Consider the following 18,288-nt stretch of genomic DNA (forward strand, 5'->3'; position numbering starts at 1 on the left):
GCGAATGAAACTGAACGAACGGTTCCCATTTTCGACCCGCTGAAATTTTAGACCGTTCGTGGTGCAATGACGAGCGCTGCCCATTCTTGTTGCTTGACCAACTCCTACCAATGCATCCTTCGCTAATGCGCATTAAAGGCTATGTGTGCTGAAAAGAAGAAATCGAGAATGTGGCAATTTTAGTCAGGAGACGTAGGCTCATCGCTGTCCGAGAGTTCCTCGATGCGTCCTGATTGGATCATGTCCTCGACCGGATTCTTGACGTCGACAACACCTGTAGCTTTGAGTCTACAGAGCCTGTTAGCGAGATGATTGACATGGTTAGATTGCGAGCATACCTTTCAAATAGAACGAAGAGTCTTTCGGCTTCTCTCTCTTTTTCTGCGTCCGTCATGGGAGGGCCCGTGTCCTTGACCTCCTCGGCGTCCCATCTTTGGCCTGTGATGGGGTTGAATGCCTTGGCCTTTTCCTTGGCTTTGTCCTTCTCCTCATCCTCGGCATCTTCAGCAGCCCCGTTCCCATTGGCGAAAGCCTCCATGGCGTTCTCCGGAATGGCAATGTTGTGACTGAGAAGAAAGCCCGACGCAAATCCGTAACCGACATTATGAACGAACGTCGATGCATCCTTGTCTGAAAGCTCGAACAGCATCGACGAGATTTGACTACGCAGATTGGGCAGCATCGCCGCTGTGGACAGATTCAGGAGGCGAGATGACAGTGTGTCCGTATCTCCGAGTGGCTTCTTCCGATCATCTTCCGTCGGCAAAAGGAGCCATTGCATGTACTTTTTGACGCTCTCCGGAGCGAATTCGTAGATCCGTCGGATGAGGGTAACCAACGGCGCGGCGACTTGGTCCAGCTCGGCTTCCTTGTATGCGGCAATCGATTTGTCGAGCAGCTCGCAAAGGTGCGCGGCATTGGTGTTTTGGTCCCATTTCGGGAAGACGTTGGATTTCTTGTCGTCCAAATCAAGGTTCAGAAGGGCATTGATCAGGTAACAGATTGGCTGCTGCAGCGGCGGAGTGGGGACCGGCGCTCGGGAGAGGATCTTGAGGAGGTCGGGCACGGCTTTGGTGAAGATGTCGGTGAAGTCCGGATAGAAGTGTGTCAAATTGAATACGAGCTTCAAGGTTTCGGAAAGAGCCATGTCGTCCATTGGCGACGAGTTCTGCTTCTTGCCATTCTTCGAATAGCGCTTGGAATGCCGGTAGATGCTCTGCGCCGAGTGTCAACGAAGCCCTGCATGGGCTGGTAGTCGCGCACCGTACCTGCGTGATGGCGTCGCCCAATCCCTTTTCCCTGACCAAGGGATCGAAGTTCAGGTTCGTGTCGTAGGTTAGGAGAAACAGAATCCGCGACGTCAGGAACTCATCGTCCGCATTGTCGCTCTGCGCAGATTCAGTGGTGCCGACCAGCTTCTTGGTCGATGTCATACAGACCTTCAGCTTCTCGGCCGCCTTTTCCGCGTGCCCCTTGTCCACCAGAACCTGCCTGCACTGCGGCTGCAGGAGCAGCGCGTTGGCCAAGCAGCGCAAGGCCTCGCGCGAGGTGGCGGTGGAGGTGCTGTAGAAGCCGTGGCACGCCAGCGTGTCGATGCCCTACGAGTCACATCTCAGCATGCGCATCCAGTGTGTGGCGGGACGAGGCGGTGAGCGGCGTACGTCGGGCGTGAAGATAGGGTCGGCGTCGCGGACGTCGCGGCCGTAAATCTTGATCTGCTCGAGGGCGGCATTGCGCTCTGGAGGTGGCGCGGGTCAGCGCATGCGGGCGTGAGGCTGAGCGGGAGCCGGCAGACTCACGATGCGGCAGGAGACTCGAATCGTCCAGGTCGGCGCGCAGCTGCGCCATCAACATGGACACCTCTGCTCGCTTGTCTGGGCAACGTCAGCGTGCAGTCGGCCGGGGGTGGCGGGCAGCGCATACTGTCGCCTGCAATGGAGGCGGCATAGGCGCCGTTTGTGTTGGAAGCCATTGTGGCATCGAGGTGAGGGTGGGTGGAGGAGAGGGGTCGGAGGTGTTTGGCGGAGCAGCGGCGGGCGCGCTGGGCTTTACATTAAGGCGGGCACACGGGGCTGAATCTTAGGTGCGGCAGCGAGGAAATGGTGGGTCCCCGCATTGAGTCGCTGCTGAGTAGTGATCCGGCCTGGTTGCGTGTCCTGGACGGGCATGCGAGCAAGTCAGCCTGCGGCCATCCTTGCCCGCCTTGCACAGGGCTGCTGAAGTGGCCAGAAGAAGCAACACAGCTGGCGGTGGGCAGGGGGCATGTGATGCGCTGCGTGGGCGGAGCGGACCCGTGGCCCTCATGCGGACGCAATATCGCACAGGAGATCAGCCAGCACGGAGCGATCGTCAATGACGCATGGGAGTGCCCGCACTGGACGGCCTGCGAGGGGAGAGCTGCGCGGCAGGCCGCGCTGCAGCTGGGATCCCTGCCTCAGGCCGCCGAGCGCTGCGAGACAGCACAGGGCCCGAGGCGCGCGCCCCGGATTTCAATTAGGCTGCCGCACCAGCACTGTGGGCCGGGGCGCGCGCGGCTTCCGACGCGACTTCGCGTCGGCGCGTCGGACGCGGCGTTTGCTTCACTGCTTGCTGGCTCAGGCCCAGCCGCCTCCAACTGCTGCCGCCCCGACTCACGCCCCAAGCAGCGCGCAACCTCCGCCGCGGCGTCTCTCGCGCCCTCTCCTGGCCTGCGATGCCCTGACTCTCTCTGCCGAATTCTTTTTCCTGCCCGCGCAGCAATGACGCCGGTCTCGCCGACCACGTTGGAGAGCCTGCCTGTGCGGCCGCCAACGCCTCCCCGCGAAGCCGACAAGTACGTCGACGAGGCCATCGAGTTCTTATCCGACAGTTTCGAGGTGGAAGATGCTGTCGGCGAGGCCCCGGTCACCGCAGCGCCGGCCTATGTCAACACTCCGCCTCAGCAATCGCCAGCATCTTCCGCCGACCGGGCCAATGATTCCGCAAGACGCAAAAAGGTCGACTTTTCCCCTTGGACTGCATACCACAGCGCCAATGACATTGCAACTTCACGCCGTGGCCTTCCCGGCTCTCCACTCCGGCCTCTACCCCAGCCGCGGGATCCCAGGACGCTAAAGAGCATTTTGAAGGCTCACGACCCTCCGGTCACCCAGCCTTCAACACCAACTTCCGGACAAGCTGCAGGTACCCCGAGTGGATTCGCAACGCTGATGGAAACATTGGTCAAGCAGCTTGCTGGACAGTCCCGGTTGCATAGGGTCGATGCGTACATGGCACTGGTCTCTACTTTGAAAACATACGACGGCAAGCCAGATGCGAAAACCCTCGCCGACAAGATGGGCCTCTTGGCGCAGTTCATGCAACGCGACATGACTGCGACAAATAATCAGACCGGTGGCCTGGATGTCCAGCTTGCCCTTCAAGCGATCAAGCTGTTTGTGGCTCTCCTGGAAGCTGGGCCGGTTGCAGAGCGCATCCCGGATACATTTCGCACTTTCTTCCTTGATAAAGCCATTGAGACATTCGGTGACGCAACTGCTCCGAAGCAATGGGTCAACCACGTCCTTCACGCCTTTTCCCAACAACAGTTCGGCAAGAGCATGAATGTGGACCGCGCAAACCGTGCCGTCACTGCGCTGAAGGATATCGAAGATCGCGTCTCTGGCAACAATGTCGTCATTGGCAGGATGATGGCGTACCGAACTCTGCTGGGCCAACAGAAGCTTGTCATGATAGACAGGGCCTCGGACTGGATCCAGAACGTTTTCCATGGACTGCTGAGCAGTAGCAAGGACATCCGCATGCGCGCCGTCGAGTTGGGGACTGTGACAGGCATCTCTGTTGGTAAGGAGGACGAAAAATTCAAGGTTCCTCGCACTGCAATGGAGATATTAGCGAAACCGATCGACGATGGGCGGACCTACGGAGACTACTTTACCAATCAACTGGTGGAAATGCTCTCGAATGGCGAACCAGCACAACACGTGCCGCTTATATGGGCATCTGTCGTACTGCTGTTAAGAAACCAGTCCCACAAGTTCGAGGCCTGGAAGCTGCTCCGGAAGTGGCTGATCGTTTTTCAGAATTGTGTCAACTCCAGTGATAAGGAAGTTGCCATCCAGGCAAATGGAGCATGGAATCGATTTGTTTACGCGGTACGACCGACTCAACACACCTCATCGGCCTTCAGAAATCTTCTTCGACAAGCGCTTGTAGCCCAATTCGAAAGAAAAGGCAGTGACAAGGATGGTCAGCGCATGAAGAGATCTGCATTTTCGAGTTACTGCAACCTGCTGTACTACTCTCTCTCTCCTACAGCACCCACTGAGCAACTAGACCTCTACTGGCAAGAGTTCGTTGTTGAAGTCCTTCCAACAATGGTCAAGAGGGACCGACGGAGTGCTTTTATGGCCTGCAAGGTTCTAACGGCACTCTTCAAGCGGAATCGAACCAAACTATGGAGGGAAAATCTGGCTGTCGAGTCCACAACAGTCACCCTGGACAGCATCATCGCTCTGAATCCTCGATGGGCGCGCCAAAGACTAGGCAAAGTTCTACAACCCTTCGAACTTTGTTTCGCATCGGTTCCCTGGACAAACAATTCCCCCTCTGAAGATGTCGCACCCGAGGCTCCAATCAAGACTATGTGGACATCCCTTATGGCTACAGTGGCAGAAGCGGGGAGTAAGGAGGTTACAGCGTCTATGGATTTCAAAGAGGCATGCGCACACATCTTGAATCTCCTCCATCGCCTCTGGACAAATTATCCCAAGTCACTCTGCCAAGATGATGGCTCTGGTCTGACTTGGATCGAGAAATTCGCCTTTGTTGTTCTTACCGCAGTGGACCAGCTTGGACCTGGCTCGTTTGCGGATCCCATATTATCGCGTAACCCTGCCGGAGACTTCGAGGTTGCACCAACGCCCTCGCATAGACCACACTCTCGCGGATGCTTGCAGTCCCCCTTGCTACATATCCTTCACCTCTTCACGAACAACGTCCCTGCCGGAATCGAAACCTCTGCTCGTCTGCAACTCTCAGGACAGCTCTTGAAGCTCTGTTTCGAGGCAAAACCATCAAGAAAATCTAAACTCGAGCTCCTCCGGAATTATGTTCAGGTATCAACTTCATCTGCGGATGAACCGTTCAGGTCAGGGACCTGGCGGCATTGTGCTGAGCTCGCCCAGCTATGTTTACGGAATTCTAGCCTTCCCACCGCTGCCGACCGTGCTTCCCAATCGCTCGGAGAAGAATACCACTCTGTCCTGGAAATTCTTGCGGGGGGGTTGCATCACGGCACAGAAGATAATCTTGTTGTTGCTGGTGCGCTTTACGACGCATTCGTCTCCAGAATCCAACACGAGGTAAACGACGGCGTTGGCACGGCCGCTGTTGCGCTCTCCATTACGGAACCGCTAGCCGAGCGACTCCAATCGCCCCCCTCCAGCTCTAACGGCGATGCTGTGACACAATATTCCACCTTACTTCTCCGGCACGCGGAACACCCCAAGCATCGTAAGACGGTGGAACAAGCCCGTAAGACTTTATGGGGCGTAAGCACGGGTCCCCAAAAGCCATCAGAATTCGATCCGTTCAACCATCTTTATAAGATGATTGTTTCACGGTTGCAATGGTCTTACGAGGCCCTGGAAAACCTCAGGGGTGACCTCGTCATTGAGTTATCCACCGAAGTGGGCGCTCTTGTCCAACGGTGGCCGACATCATTCACAGCTGTACTGCTGCGGAAGGTTCAAGACGGGATTGCCGTGTGGATTAGGGATTCCGAGCGGAAGATAGCAGGTGACACAGACGAAGCAAAGGGAGGACGCAAAGCGGTGAGTCTTGACGGGACAACTCTTGGCTAGAGGAACCTTTCGCTAATCGCATCTAGGTATACGCTCTGTGGAACATTGTCATGACCACAATGGAAGCATTGCCGCGGCATGACCACATGCTTCTCAAAGCCCTGGAGCCTCTGGTTACTGCTGGATTGCGTAGTGAGCGACAGAGCATCGTGAATCGGACTATTGAGATGTGGAACAAAAGTTTTGGGTCGCAAGCTACTCTGAAATACCCGCCCAGTGTTGAGAAAAGCTTGCGTAGGTTGCGGCCCATTGTGGATCTTGGACTGCCTGAGTTCCCTGATCTTCCAAGCGACGAGGTAAGTGGAAGAACCTGTCAATTATTGCGCTTCAGTTCAAAACAGGCACTGATCTCGATAGGAACTGGAAGCCCCACCGACCTTCGAGGATTCGCAAGAGGACATTGTCGCAGAAACTGTGAGTTTCGAAAGTCATGGACCTCCTCTGGTCCGTCGTCTCGAGGAAGGCTCAATCTCGTCGCCTGCTCAATCAGTTCCAACGCCAAGTAGACGGGCGCAAAGCTCGAACTCAAAAGCAAAAGCGAAGCTGCGCCACGATGACTCTCAGATCGACTTCACGCCAATCGAATCATCTCCAATGGGTGGAGTTTCCATGGACTCCCAGCTGCTCACGGATCACCAAAGAGAAGTCAGGGAGAGACAGCATGACACCGCTGCTATGTTTCCTGATATTAGCTCTAGCCCTCCCAAGCAGCTGAAGAACAAAAACCCAGAGCTCTCAGCATACGGGAGACCTGGACAAAGCTACAGCATCTATGAAGATGCAGAGCCGAGGTCTACTCCACTCCTCAATCTCCAGGAATACGCGGGACAGCAAGAAGTTCCTAGCTCCTCTCCAACCCCAAGATCGCGAAAACAAGGGAACGCTGAGGAAATCGCCGTGGCACCCTATGTGACATCATCGACTACGGATCATCTCTCCGATACAAACATACCATCCTCCCCGCCAGACGTCGACGATGAGAACGACCTCCCTGGTGATCCTAGCGTCATCAAAGACAGCTTTGTGGCGCATGACCGGGGAGTTACTGGGCAGAGCTTTGGTGATCTGGAGGAGCTTGATGAGGATGTGGTCGCCCAGCTTGTGGGTGATGTGTCGAACCTCTCCGACACCCGTCCGAGCATGGTGCAGCCGCCTTCCTCGTCAGCATCGACCTCCGATGATGGCAGCGAATTGGATTTAGCAAGCTCTGAAATCAACGAGGAGGTATCCCAGCAGCTGGAAAACGAGGTGATTGCTCAAGCACTCCGCCAAAGCCGAACCTCCTCAACTACGCATGGCCAGGCTTTGCCCGACGACACAACAATTGACGGAGAGCAGCAAGGACTGCGAAGTGCGGGCATGTCTGGTGATGAGCTTTATGACATGCCTCAGCATGACGAAGGTGTCAGCTCTTTCGATGACATGGCTGCGGGTCTCCCACAAGGGACTGCAGGCTCGTTTTCGCAAACAGTCCGCAACAAGATCAATGTGGACGAGGCTCAAGATGCACTTTCCCCTACTGAGAAAGACACGTCATCTATTGACCTTCCCATTCGAGCTTCTCCGGGCAAGACTAGGTCGTTACCTCAGCCGGCCCCGTCGAAGGCTCCTGTTGATGAGACGGTTGTAGAAGACTCATTTGCAGCCATGGACTCGGAAAGGGCTCTGCAGAATGGTTTGAAGGAATCAATGCAGCCCACGCAGCAACCTCCACACTCGAAATTGAACAGGAAACAATCGGGCTCCCATAGGAAACGCAAGTCCTTGACTACAATCGACGATATCAAAGCTAAGAAGCGTTCGAAGAAAGATTCTTCTTCGGCCTTTGAGCTACTGCAAGATGGCGACAGCCGCGCTACAACCGACTCAGATAGCGACGAAAGCATTTTAAGCAACATCCAGGTGGATAGCTTCAGCACGGACGAGCAAATGGGCGAGATCACATCCAGCTCTCCCAAAGAGGCTGAGGATAAACGTTCTCCGACCCCTCTATCGAAACATGCGCCAGGCGGAACTTCACAATCAAAGAGCAGGAAAGATGCAAAGCCTACGGAACAGGCATCGCCCTCTCTAAGGGGTTCACCGAGACTGTCAGGAGTAGCACCCAAATCGGCGCCTACGCAATCACGTACAAGGAAGTCAAGGCTCTCCCAGCCGCAGACGACAGAGCCGGGCGCGGGCGAAACCCAAAACTTCACCGGCCACGATGACGATGGTATTGGAGAGGTACCAGCACGCAAGAGACGAAAGGGCCGGCCGTCTAAGAGTTCGACTGTTCGGAAGTCGAGCCAGACATCTAACTCGCAATCGCCTGCTGTGGGGAGCCGTCCTGGAAATGCTCCTGGAAGCAGCCACTCTTCGCCACGCACAAGCTTCGTTCAGACAGAAGAGTCGACAGAGGATTTTGGGGCACGTGGAAGCAGGCGTAGCGGGTTATCTCAACGCAAGGCGAGCGGTGAGGTCGCAACACAGCAGAAAAAGCGAAAGAGATCATACGAGAAAACGGAAGGGGCAGGTAGCACAACAGGGCCTGAAACGCAGGCAGGGCGGCAGGCGGCAGAGGGGGCAAGCCAAGGTTCTACAGCGGGGCGTGGCCACGAGGACGGGAATCCGCAAAGGCCAAAGGCTCAGCCGCAGAGCATAATCCAGCGGCTCAGACGGCTGCTGGCGGACTGCAAGAAGGTCGTGTTGCGTCAGGACGACGTAGCGGAAATCGACAAGATCATGCTCGAGGTCAAACGCGAGGTGAACGCAGCAGCTCAACGGGGGGATGAGCAGGCGGGGGCTTAATAGGTTGCATTGTTTGGAGTCAGGCTGGGGGACAAAAAGGGACACAGCATGCATGATAGACGACAGGATCACTTGATGTAGTTACACGGACTGGCTGGCCCTGGACGGGCCTTGTAAATCAACTGGCATATGGGTATCATCTACCGAGCTGTGGCTCATGCTGTGCTAGCGGCGAGGCGGTGCCATCAGGCCATCGGCATGACATCATCTCCCGCGCCGAGGCCAGGCAGAGGCACGACGCATGAGGGACGGCCGGTTTGGGCAATGGCTGGGGCTGCAGGGCTCGGCAAGCGAGTGAGAGCTGTGAGACTGAAACCGGGGTGCGATGCTTGGTGCTTCATCCTGGCGGCGCGGGGCTGGCGCTGGCGCCGCACGCGATACGGCGCGCTGCCCCTCCTTCGCCGATCGAGCTTCATCCACCATCGCACCTACCATCACCACCGCGTCCGACGACAGCAGACGCCGCTCTGCCTCACCGCCAACTGAAGCCTGTACATAGACTAAGTCTTCTCCGCCACCAAACGCCATCAGACCTGGACCCTTAGTCCTTCAACCTCACATCTACTCTCTGCCCCACCGCAACCGACCGCATCCCGCCGCCATCCTCCTCCTCCCAACAAACCCCGAAACCCAAGCTACCAGCCACAATCCGCAACAATGGTCGAGCGTTCGCACAAGCCGCAGCCCCTGCCCAACGCCGCCGCGGCCAAGTCGAGCGGGCCCCAGCCCGTCGTGGAGATCAGCGATGACAGCTCGCGCATCACGGCCAAGCTGCCGACGGGCGAGAGTGTCGAAGTCATGCTGTACGGCGCCACCGTCACCTCGTGGAAGAACGCCGACGGCAGCGACAACCTGTTCCTGAGCGAGAAGGCCGCCTTGGACGGCTCCAAGGCCGTGAGGGGCGGCATTCCCGTCGTCTTCCCCGTACGTACACGACCTGCCCTCATGCTTCAATCCTCGTTCTATGAATTGACGCTGACTTTTTCGGGCATCCCGAACAATAGGTCTTCGGTCCCCCGCCCGCCGACCACGCGACGTCGGCGCTGCCGCAGCACGGCTTCGCGCGCACGTCGCGGTGGGAGTTTTTGGGCAAGAGCACGTCCGAGTCGGACACGGCCAAGACGGGCGCGCCGGCGGACGACACGGTCAAGCTCGACTTCGGCCTGTACTCGTCGAACCTCAGCGCCGAGGCGCGCAAGGCGTGGCCGCACGACTTCGGCCTGGTGTACAGCGTCACCCTGGGGCCCGGCAGCCTGCAGACGGTGGTGAACGTGCGCAACGAGGGCCAGCAGCCGTTCGAGTTCCAGGTCTTGCTGCACACGTACCTGAGCGTTGCGGTGAGTTTTTTCAATGGATCCATCCCCCTTCTCTAAGTCGGTGTGTTTGTGGCACGGGACTGACGTGATTTTTTTACCCAATACAACAGGACATCAGCAAGACGAGCGTCGCCGGCCTCCTCGGCGTCTCGTACACGGACAAGGTGCTCGACGCCAGCACGCACACGCAGTCGGAAGCCAACCTGACGATCGCGGGCGAGACGGACCGCGTCTACAGCGCCATCCCGCAGAGCACGACGTCGGTCCTCGTCGACGGCAAGCCGCGCTACGACGTGGTGCGCGACAACCTGCCCGACACGGTCGTCTGGAACCCGTGGAAGGAGAAGGCGGCCGCCATGAGCGACTTCGGCCCCGACGACGCGTACACGCGCATGGTGTGCGTCGAGGCGGGCGCGGTCAAGCAGTGGACCACGCTCGAGGGCGGCGAGACGTGGGAGGCCGGCCAGACCATCAAGAGCTTGCTCTAAATGTAATGTCTAGGCTGGCATTGAAGCGGGAAAATCAGACAATATCAAAATGGGCCGGATAACGAGATATCTATGACTACGGGGGGTGGAGGGAGAAAATGGGCCTCATACGGTTGGGACATGTGCGGATCATCACTTGGAAAGGATCTTGCGAGCACAGGGTTTCCACTATTCTTCTCTTCCTTCTCCTTTCGAAGTCTTAAAACGAAGATAACGATGTAGGAAACGGAGATGAATTTTCTTCTCCAGAAGATCTGAACGTTTCAAGTGATGGCGGGAAGGTCCAGCTTTTGCTTCATCAGTGTTTGGCAGTGAACTTCTCATGTTGAGTTTGCGGACGGAGAATCCGCGAATGAAGCCCAATTGAGCGAGGGCTTTTGGTGCTCTAGCAAACGATACAGTCAGCGAAATGCCCCAACATCCACTTCAACTCAGTTCCGGCAGGTTGTTTAACGCCCACCTCTCGTTTATCTCCAGTAGGACCTTTGAGGCATCGAAGCACCTCCCCTTCTCATCGAAGTGTTGCCGGTACAGCAGTGGCGTCACGCCCCGCTTCGTGTCTTCTCATACACTCAGCTGCTCGAGGATTTTGACTGTGTGCGGATGTATCCCTTTCGACGCACCCAACTGTGGTCCGATCTCACCTTTACCGATTCTCCATTTCAAATGCAGGGCCAGCTGTCAAATTCAAAAAGTCTGCTTTCACTGTGCTTGCCTTTTGACCGGTCTGCAAGGTTCTTATACTTAGATCGAGCAATATAGAATCTTATTGGCTTACACGCACGTAGCACAAAAGCTGACGTTAGTGGGGTCGGAAGGCGGGGGATGAGGCTGAAGTTCATTTTTGAAAGAATTTTCACACCACTTCCCACGTTGGACACGGAGCAAAAACATCTCGCAATTCTTCTCTTGCCGAGATGGCGGAGTCACAATTCAACGAACGCTCAAGTTCACTCTATCGGTGGATAGGATCTCGGACCAAAGAAGCGGCAGAACGACGACTCAACCCTGGCTTCGGGGGTGGTCCAACGGAGAGAAATCGACACGTCCTTGACCCTCTTTGGCCTACAGAGGAAGTTGAAGTGGGATACCTCGGGGACCCGCAGCCGACATATCAAGCAGTTCGCAATCGATTTGACGAACCGCCCCCACCAACTATCTCCATCGGCGAGCCATTTCCCCAAGACATCACTGTTCAATTTACACTCCAATCCGATGCCATTGTCGGGCTCGCGAATGGCAGATACAGAGTGGCACTCACTCTCGTGGGAGCTGATAGTGGGGCTGCATGTCCACCCGACATCTGGACCTTCTCGAATCCGAGCGAGAGCGTTCATCTCAGAGACTTCGACAGGTTGATGTTGACCGTCACCAGCTCCTTTTCCTGCATCGAAGTTCAGCAACAAGGTCACTATAGACTAAGGGCTGATCTAATTAGCTTTGAGCCCGGAAACAAACGGTCCATTCTCAGTATAGAAACGACACCATTCTGGGTCCTTGGAGGTTTCGCGGGACTTCCTGAAGCCACATATACCGGACCCATTGGAGGCCAAGCAGGCTCAGAGATGGAAATCGAGGGCATGTCTGAAGTCTTGGAGGGTGAGAATCAGACACGCAGAGTTCTCCGACAAATCAGCTCAACAGGGTCCTCATGTGCCATCTTCAAAGCGCAGTTGGACTTACACGAATTTGTTCAGACCGAGCTTACATCGGACCAAACACTAGGCTCTATCTTCACAGTAAGCGGCACTCCAGAAACAGCCTACGCTACAACCTGCCAGGAATACGTCGGAAGGCTCTGGCCTACCACAGGTCCCAGGATACTGAGCCTACTTCTGTCCAGCATCAAGGCAACGAAGTCGTGCCTCGGAACTTTTAGCGCCTTTTCTGATCACCCAAGTGTTGGATCTATCATGCTTTGTGCAGGGAAAGAGACAATTGTTGTCGCGAAAGGACACAAGCACATCATCGTCGAAGTGGCCGAGCTGCTACAATGGTTCACGGCAACTTTCAGACCTTACGTGGAAGGGACATTCCAACTGTCAAGGTCTTTGATTCGGCTAGGCCACAACCTCTCGTACTTCGAGATTCTTCCAATGGAGGGACACGAAGTCACCAGCTCTGCTGCATCATGCTGGCATACCATGTTTGAGGGATTCAACCTAGCCGCAGGCTTCCCAACTCCGCCAAGGGGAAATGAGAGAGGTGTCGAGCTACGTTTCGAGGCAATGAATTTACTTGGTCTGATCTGGTATCCTTGCCAATACCGCGGCAAGCTGTTCCTCAAAGGAGACAGAACGGCTCTCCTGCCAACAGCACCAACAAACAGAGACTGCGTGCAGTGGCACTTCATTCAAAGCAACGACGAAGGATGTCCGCCACTTTGGGATTCTATCAAACGTTTTGGAGAAAATATGGTAGATCTGGCCGGCACTCACGACCTTGCTTCCAAAAGGATGTTCGTCGGCCATTGGCCCGATGTCGAAATCCATCTTGGGACGAAAGATTCGGGATCTGAAGACGTATGTTTTTCGGGGGCCAATTTCTACGACAAGCGTAAAATTGGACTTGGCGATTTTGTTGCTACGCTAGGAACTTCCGGTCTTGGATTCTTCACGGCACAAGTCTCGGCGAAGGTCCTGTTGGCTCGGACACCAAGGCGAAGAATCGAAAAGGCCCACAACAACATCTACGACGACATCAGGAACTCCAAACAGTCGTCGATACTTCTATACGACTCGAAAGCCCAGCGACCGTGGCTTGTGCCGGAGCTCAGTGTTGTTCTGCATTTGGCCTTGGCTTGGGCATCTTATCAAGATCGTGCAGAGGAGGTGATGGAGAGAATTCCTTACGCTGAGCCTGGCTGCCACGGGGGAGAAGAAGCCTACAAAGCCATCCATTCTGCAATCAACCTCGAATTGCCGGAACACATCCGGACAGACGAAAGAAGAACATTTCTCCATCTGGTGGCGGATTTCTTCCAGAAAATCAGTTGGGTAAAGGACCAGCAGACAGGAGACGAAGTCAAAGAAAAAAGCGACTTGGTTGGCTATGAGTTCAGAGACATTGCAGCGTTTGAAAGAAATCCTCGTGCCAAGATGGCGACTATCGACACAACACAAAGCGCTAATTGGCCTAAACTGCTGGCCTCAAAACCGGACATTGCGGTTCTGCTATGCAGCAATCTTTCGGACCCAATCCAAATCGCATCTTGGGAATCGAACAACTGCCTGACTTGGAACTCAATCCAACGGAAGCCGTACTTTCTCATGGCCTCCTTGCCATGTATACGTCATCTTTCTCAGCAGTGCGGTGGCGGTGATGTCCTGAAGCTTTACAATGATCTCTACTGTGTTCCAAATGAGACAAGCAGCAGGACGGTAAGCAATTCGTGCGATTGTGGCTATTGTCCGGGTCGCCATATTCTCCACGAGTTGTCAAACCGTCCTCCCAAAGAGACGCCCCAGTACTCGGACAACAAAGCAATCATCATTGGAAAGATCTCTGGCAGACTGAAAAAGAACCATTCGTTGTTTGGTATCAAGCATGATATGGACGTCAAGCACAGTGGAAACCCGCCTTCGCTGATACCAAACGAGCCTAGTCGGAGAGATTCAGTGTGGACAGCAGGGATTCTCCCCCCAGAATCACCGCCACAACCCGCAATATCCTCCATCTCCGAGATCTCCGAGCCAGGATATCAAGCGACTGGGAACTCCAGTCGTAGCTACGCTGAAAACTCGCCAAATTCGAGTTCTGAAAGCGAAGAGGAGTTAAGCATTCCCTCTTTCTCCCTTCAGCATGGGCCACTGAGAAGAGGAAAGGCTCGGTTTGTGGGTGAGATGCATCCTGGTTATGGGATGGAGACCGACAATGCATGAAATGTGGCGACTTGGAGACCTTCGTGATGTACTTTTCTCTTCTACCTCGTTAGCGTTCCCTCTGGTTCCTTCGTTCTCACCCTCTTCCCTTTTTCAATGCTACCGTCGCTATACATAAATATTCCCTCGCTCATCGTCACCCACAGGCACGTCCACCAAAATTTCCACCAGCTCGATCCAAAATTACATAGTAGTGGAATTCCATATCGAAACGTCTTTACCCGGGTCCCAGACTCGCACATGTGTCCGTACATTTGTTTCAGCTACCCATGTGGAGATGACAAAGTTTGATTCAAATTTTTGAATATCCCTACAAGCTGTGCCGGTAAATCGCGACGAGCAAAGAGATGGCGTGCACGAATCTTATACCCGCATCTCCGTCCTTCCTGCACGACGTTCTTATTCTTATCAAACAGAACTGCTGTTTGACATTCACCGCCGCTTTCTTTGTCCCTTAAGTCTTTAGAATACTCGCTCTCAGCGATCACAACTACTTAAAGCATCTCAGTTTTCGCATTCAATAGCATAGTGAATTGATTCGAGGCTACCGTGAAATATTTGCGAGTATTACTTGTTTGTCGATGACCAGAATCACCCCCAATCTCCGTTGGTGGCAAGGTAGCCGACACAATAGGTTGATATTAATGCCCGCGCAGGACGTCAAATGTCTTCTACACAAGCACGTAGGTGCAAGTCTCAAAACATGAAAATACACTTAGACATGGTGTTTATCTACTACGTAGGTAAAATGCAATATCAATATGTTTGTGGGACAAATGTAGGTGAGCTCAGTCTTTCGTTTTTCGCTGCGGGATCACCATAATGCCGTTCAATAGCGAGTTTGAAATGCGAAGGCACATAAATCGAACATCCTTGAAATCCAGTTCATTATTGACCATTCCCTCATGAAAACATGCCATCGTCGCTATGCCAAACTATGAAAACCATGACAACGAAAACGTCAAAAAATCTAGAAAACAACAAAAGGAGTCGAAACATCCAACAAGCCCTTCCGCGGCATCAGAAATTCTCCGCCAACCCCAAGCCCGAATAGTCCGGGATATCGCTGGTATTGCACGCGAAGGCGCTGCGATCCCATACCTTGTCGGGGAGGATGCCGGCCTGCATGCCGCGCTGCCAGCTCCACTGGACCGCCTTCTCCGTCTTCCAGGTCCAGTAGAACCAGCCCCAGCCCTGCTCGAAGCTGTACATCTGGGCGAGGGCAAAGTCGAGGAGGAACTGCTTGTACGTGTCGCTGTAGTCGGCCGGGTCGGCGTTGGCGTTGTTGCACGAGCAGACGGGGTTGTTGTCCGTCGGGCACGTCGGCGTGAGCACCTGCGTGCTCTCGTTGCCCGTGTTGTACGTGCCCTCCCACCGCGTGCCCCACCCGACGTTGTTGATGTACTGCGTGCAGTCCGTGTCGGCCTGCGACCACTCGCCGCACATGGTCGGCCCGAAGCCCGTGTCCTTGTTCATCGACCGGAGCGATTGCTGCGTCCAGCCTTTGCACGCGAAGTTGATCTTCTCCGAATGCGAGAACTTGATCAGGTCGACGTTGAAGATGACGTACTGGTGCACGTCCAGCAGGAGGTTTTCGTAGTCTTGCAGCTTGCCTTGCCAGTTGTCCAGGCCCATGAAGCCGTCGCCGAAGACGAGGATGGCGGTGATGTTGTTCTTGCGAACAAGCGGAATGACGTCGTCGTACCACGCAAGAACATCGGCTGTGTTGAGGTCTACCATACGCGGCTCATTGGCCAGGCCATACAGGGTGACGACGTTCTTATAGCGGGGCTGAGCGAAGAACGTGGATAGTTGATCATGGACGTCGAGACTACGCTGTCTGTTAAGCGTGCCATCAGTTCCGTTCAACCACCCGATGACGCCCTGCTTTCCACTGTGATTCCAGCCGTTTTGACTACCGGGCAGCCCGTGAAGGTCAAGGTTTACTCGGAGACCTTGCTGTCGTGCATATTCGATACCACGGAGCAGGTAACGCCAGCAGACCTTGGCGACATATGGATCACCGTCGTACGTGGTCACAGCCCAGTAATTGAACGGGATACGGACGTGGTCAAACCCCGCGTCTCGTATGTCAGCGAATGACTGCTTCGTGATCCAGGACGAGTAATGTTGCTCCAGATTCGATTTGGCTTTCGTGCTGCCCATACTTGTGGTGAGTGTCCATTCGTCAATGACACCATCTCGGGTGTTGTAGGATTCGAAGAAAGATGGCGTGATCCAAGGTTCAAGGTTGAACCAGCCGCCGACATTGACACCGCGGATAGGCATCTCGCCATATTTGAACTCCTTGTCCAGAGCCGGAACGTGGTCGTTCGCCTGGATGCTGTCATCCCAGGTCGAGTTCAGGCCCATGACCGATAGACCTCCAACCGTGTCATTGGTGAAGGTGACGTTGAAGTCTTCGGTATCGTACCATGAGAACGGGTCCAGAAGCCCGCCTTTTGCCCAGTCCGGAATATCATCCTCGGATATGCCGTTCAAGTTACTGTTGTCCGGTTTGCTTGAGTCCGAAGAGCTTGAAGAAGTAGACTCGTCGCCGCCACTGTCGTTGTTCTTCTTTCCTGATACCACTACGGCAACGGGGATGACGATTGCCAGGACGAGAACGACAATGCCAACGATGATGAAGATCTTCTTCCGCTTCTTCTTTTTCAGCTCCTCATCGTAGAATACGTCGCCGCTACCGCCACCACCGCGATTAGCCATGCGGTACTCATACTCCTCTTTCCCGCCCTCCTCGAGCATCGGCCCGCTGACAACCCGACTCTTCCTCTGCTTCCCTGCAACCGCCGTAGCCGCAAGCGCCCTCTCCTTCCTCCTCTGCCTTCTCTCTTCCCTCTCCCCATCCGAATAGTCTCTCCGTCTCCTCCTCGGTTCCGCAGCGTCATCCGTATAAGGATCATCCGTATACGGCTCGGGATACTCCTCCTCCAGCCCCCTCACCCTGATGCCATCCATCCCGCCAGCACGCCGATGCAGCGGCGCCTCCTCCTCCTCCTCCTCGTCGTCATCATCGTCCTCCAGCTCCGCATCGACATGCCTGCTCCGCCTGAACCCCATCTCCTCCTCATACCTGCGCCTCTTCTCGCGCTCGCGCTCCGCCGCCGCCGCCGCCGCCTTCTCCTCCTTCGCCCTCCGCCGCTCCCTCCTCTCCTCGCGCTGCCTCTCCTTCTCCAGATCCCTTTCCTGCTCGCGCACCCGCTTGACGTACGCCTCGTCGTACCGGTCCGCCTTCCACCCGCGCTGCTTCGCGTTCAGCGAGTCCAGCTGCTGCAGCGCGTCCGCCTGCAGCAGCGGCCTTGCGCTGGCACCCGAGTTCCTGCTCGCCGGCGTGTCCGCGCCACCGCCGCTGCCGTAACCGCCGCCGCCGCTGCTTCTCCTCCGCGCCGGCCTGTGTTGTTGTTGTTGTCGTGCCTTCGTCGGGCTGGGCGATCCCCCGCCGCCGCCGCCGTGGTACGGCGAGTCGTACGAGCGCTCCGGCTGCCGCAGCGTCGGCGTCATGGGCTCGCCGGTCGAGTCGGTGGCGCGGTGGCCGCGGCGGCGCCGCCGCTCTTGCCGCTCGCGTTGGGCGTGGTCGTAGTGTTCGCGTTGCTGCGCCGCGGCGGCGGCATGATGTTCGCGGTCGCTGGCAGGGTCGTGGCTGTTGCGGCGAGCGGCGGCAGCGGCACGCTCGCGTCGGCGGCGTCGGCGTTCTTCATCGTCGTCGTTGTCGGTGGCGTCGTTGTTGCCGCGGCTCTCGCGTCGTTGACGTCGTCGTTCGCGTTGTTCGCGTTCCGAGCGGTAGCCGCCTTCGCCTTCGCGCCGGTCGCGGGAGTGGTCGCGCTCGCGCTCGCGGCGCGGCGATTCGTGGTAGTAGTCCCGGGGCATTGGGACCGGGGTTTACTTTCTTTTTTCTTTCCCCTGTTCGGCGCTTTTGGTTGGGGAAGGGGCGGACGGCTGTGAAATGCTG

General features: G+C 55.8%; 4 protein-coding genes across 4 annotated transcripts; 2 read left to right on the forward strand and 2 right to left on the reverse strand.

Moving 5' to 3' along the window:
- Positions 1-179: 179 nt before the first annotated feature.
- On the reverse strand, positions 180-1,972 carry SLS55_009031 (uncharacterized protein; the record flags this gene model as incomplete). The annotated part of the gene is made up of 6 exons (XM_066780436.1): positions 180-288; positions 339-1,216; positions 1,269-1,598; positions 1,662-1,738; positions 1,800-1,874; positions 1,924-1,972. The coding sequence occupies 6 exons, from the start codon at positions 1,970-1,972 to the stop codon at positions 180-182; spliced, it is 1,518 nt and encodes a 505-aa protein (XP_066629665.1).
- A 766-nt stretch (positions 1,973-2,738) lies between these two features.
- SLS55_009032 (uncharacterized protein) lies at positions 2,739-8,633 on the forward strand (the record flags this gene model as incomplete). Its single annotated transcript, XM_066780437.1, has 3 exons — positions 2,739-5,813; positions 5,870-6,139; positions 6,201-8,633. 3 exons carry the CDS (start codon positions 2,739-2,741, stop codon positions 8,631-8,633), a joined length of 5,778 nt encoding a protein of 1,925 aa, XP_066629666.1.
- Positions 8,634-9,290: 657 nt separating this feature from the next.
- Positions 9,291-10,437, forward strand: SLS55_009033 (uncharacterized protein; the record flags this gene model as incomplete). Its single annotated transcript, XM_066780438.1, has 3 exons — positions 9,291-9,557; positions 9,686-9,970; positions 10,060-10,437. The coding sequence occupies 3 exons, from the start codon at positions 9,291-9,293 to the stop codon at positions 10,435-10,437; spliced, it is 930 nt and encodes a 309-aa protein (XP_066629667.1).
- A 4,613-nt stretch (positions 10,438-15,050) lies between these two features.
- On the reverse strand, positions 15,051-18,206 carry SLS55_009034 (uncharacterized protein; the record flags this gene model as incomplete). The annotated part of the gene is made up of 2 exons (XM_066780439.1): positions 15,051-15,053; positions 15,420-18,206. The coding sequence occupies 2 exons, from the start codon at positions 18,204-18,206 to the stop codon at positions 15,051-15,053; spliced, it is 2,790 nt and encodes a 929-aa protein (XP_066629668.1).
- Positions 18,207-18,288: the final 82 nt, after the last annotated feature.

This window comes from Diplodia seriata, assembly GCF_021436955.1.
Source record: "Diplodia seriata strain FDS-637 chromosome Unknown scaffold_9, whole genome shotgun sequence".
Taxonomy (NCBI): Eukaryota; Fungi; Ascomycota; class Dothideomycetes; order Botryosphaeriales; family Botryosphaeriaceae; genus Diplodia; species Diplodia seriata.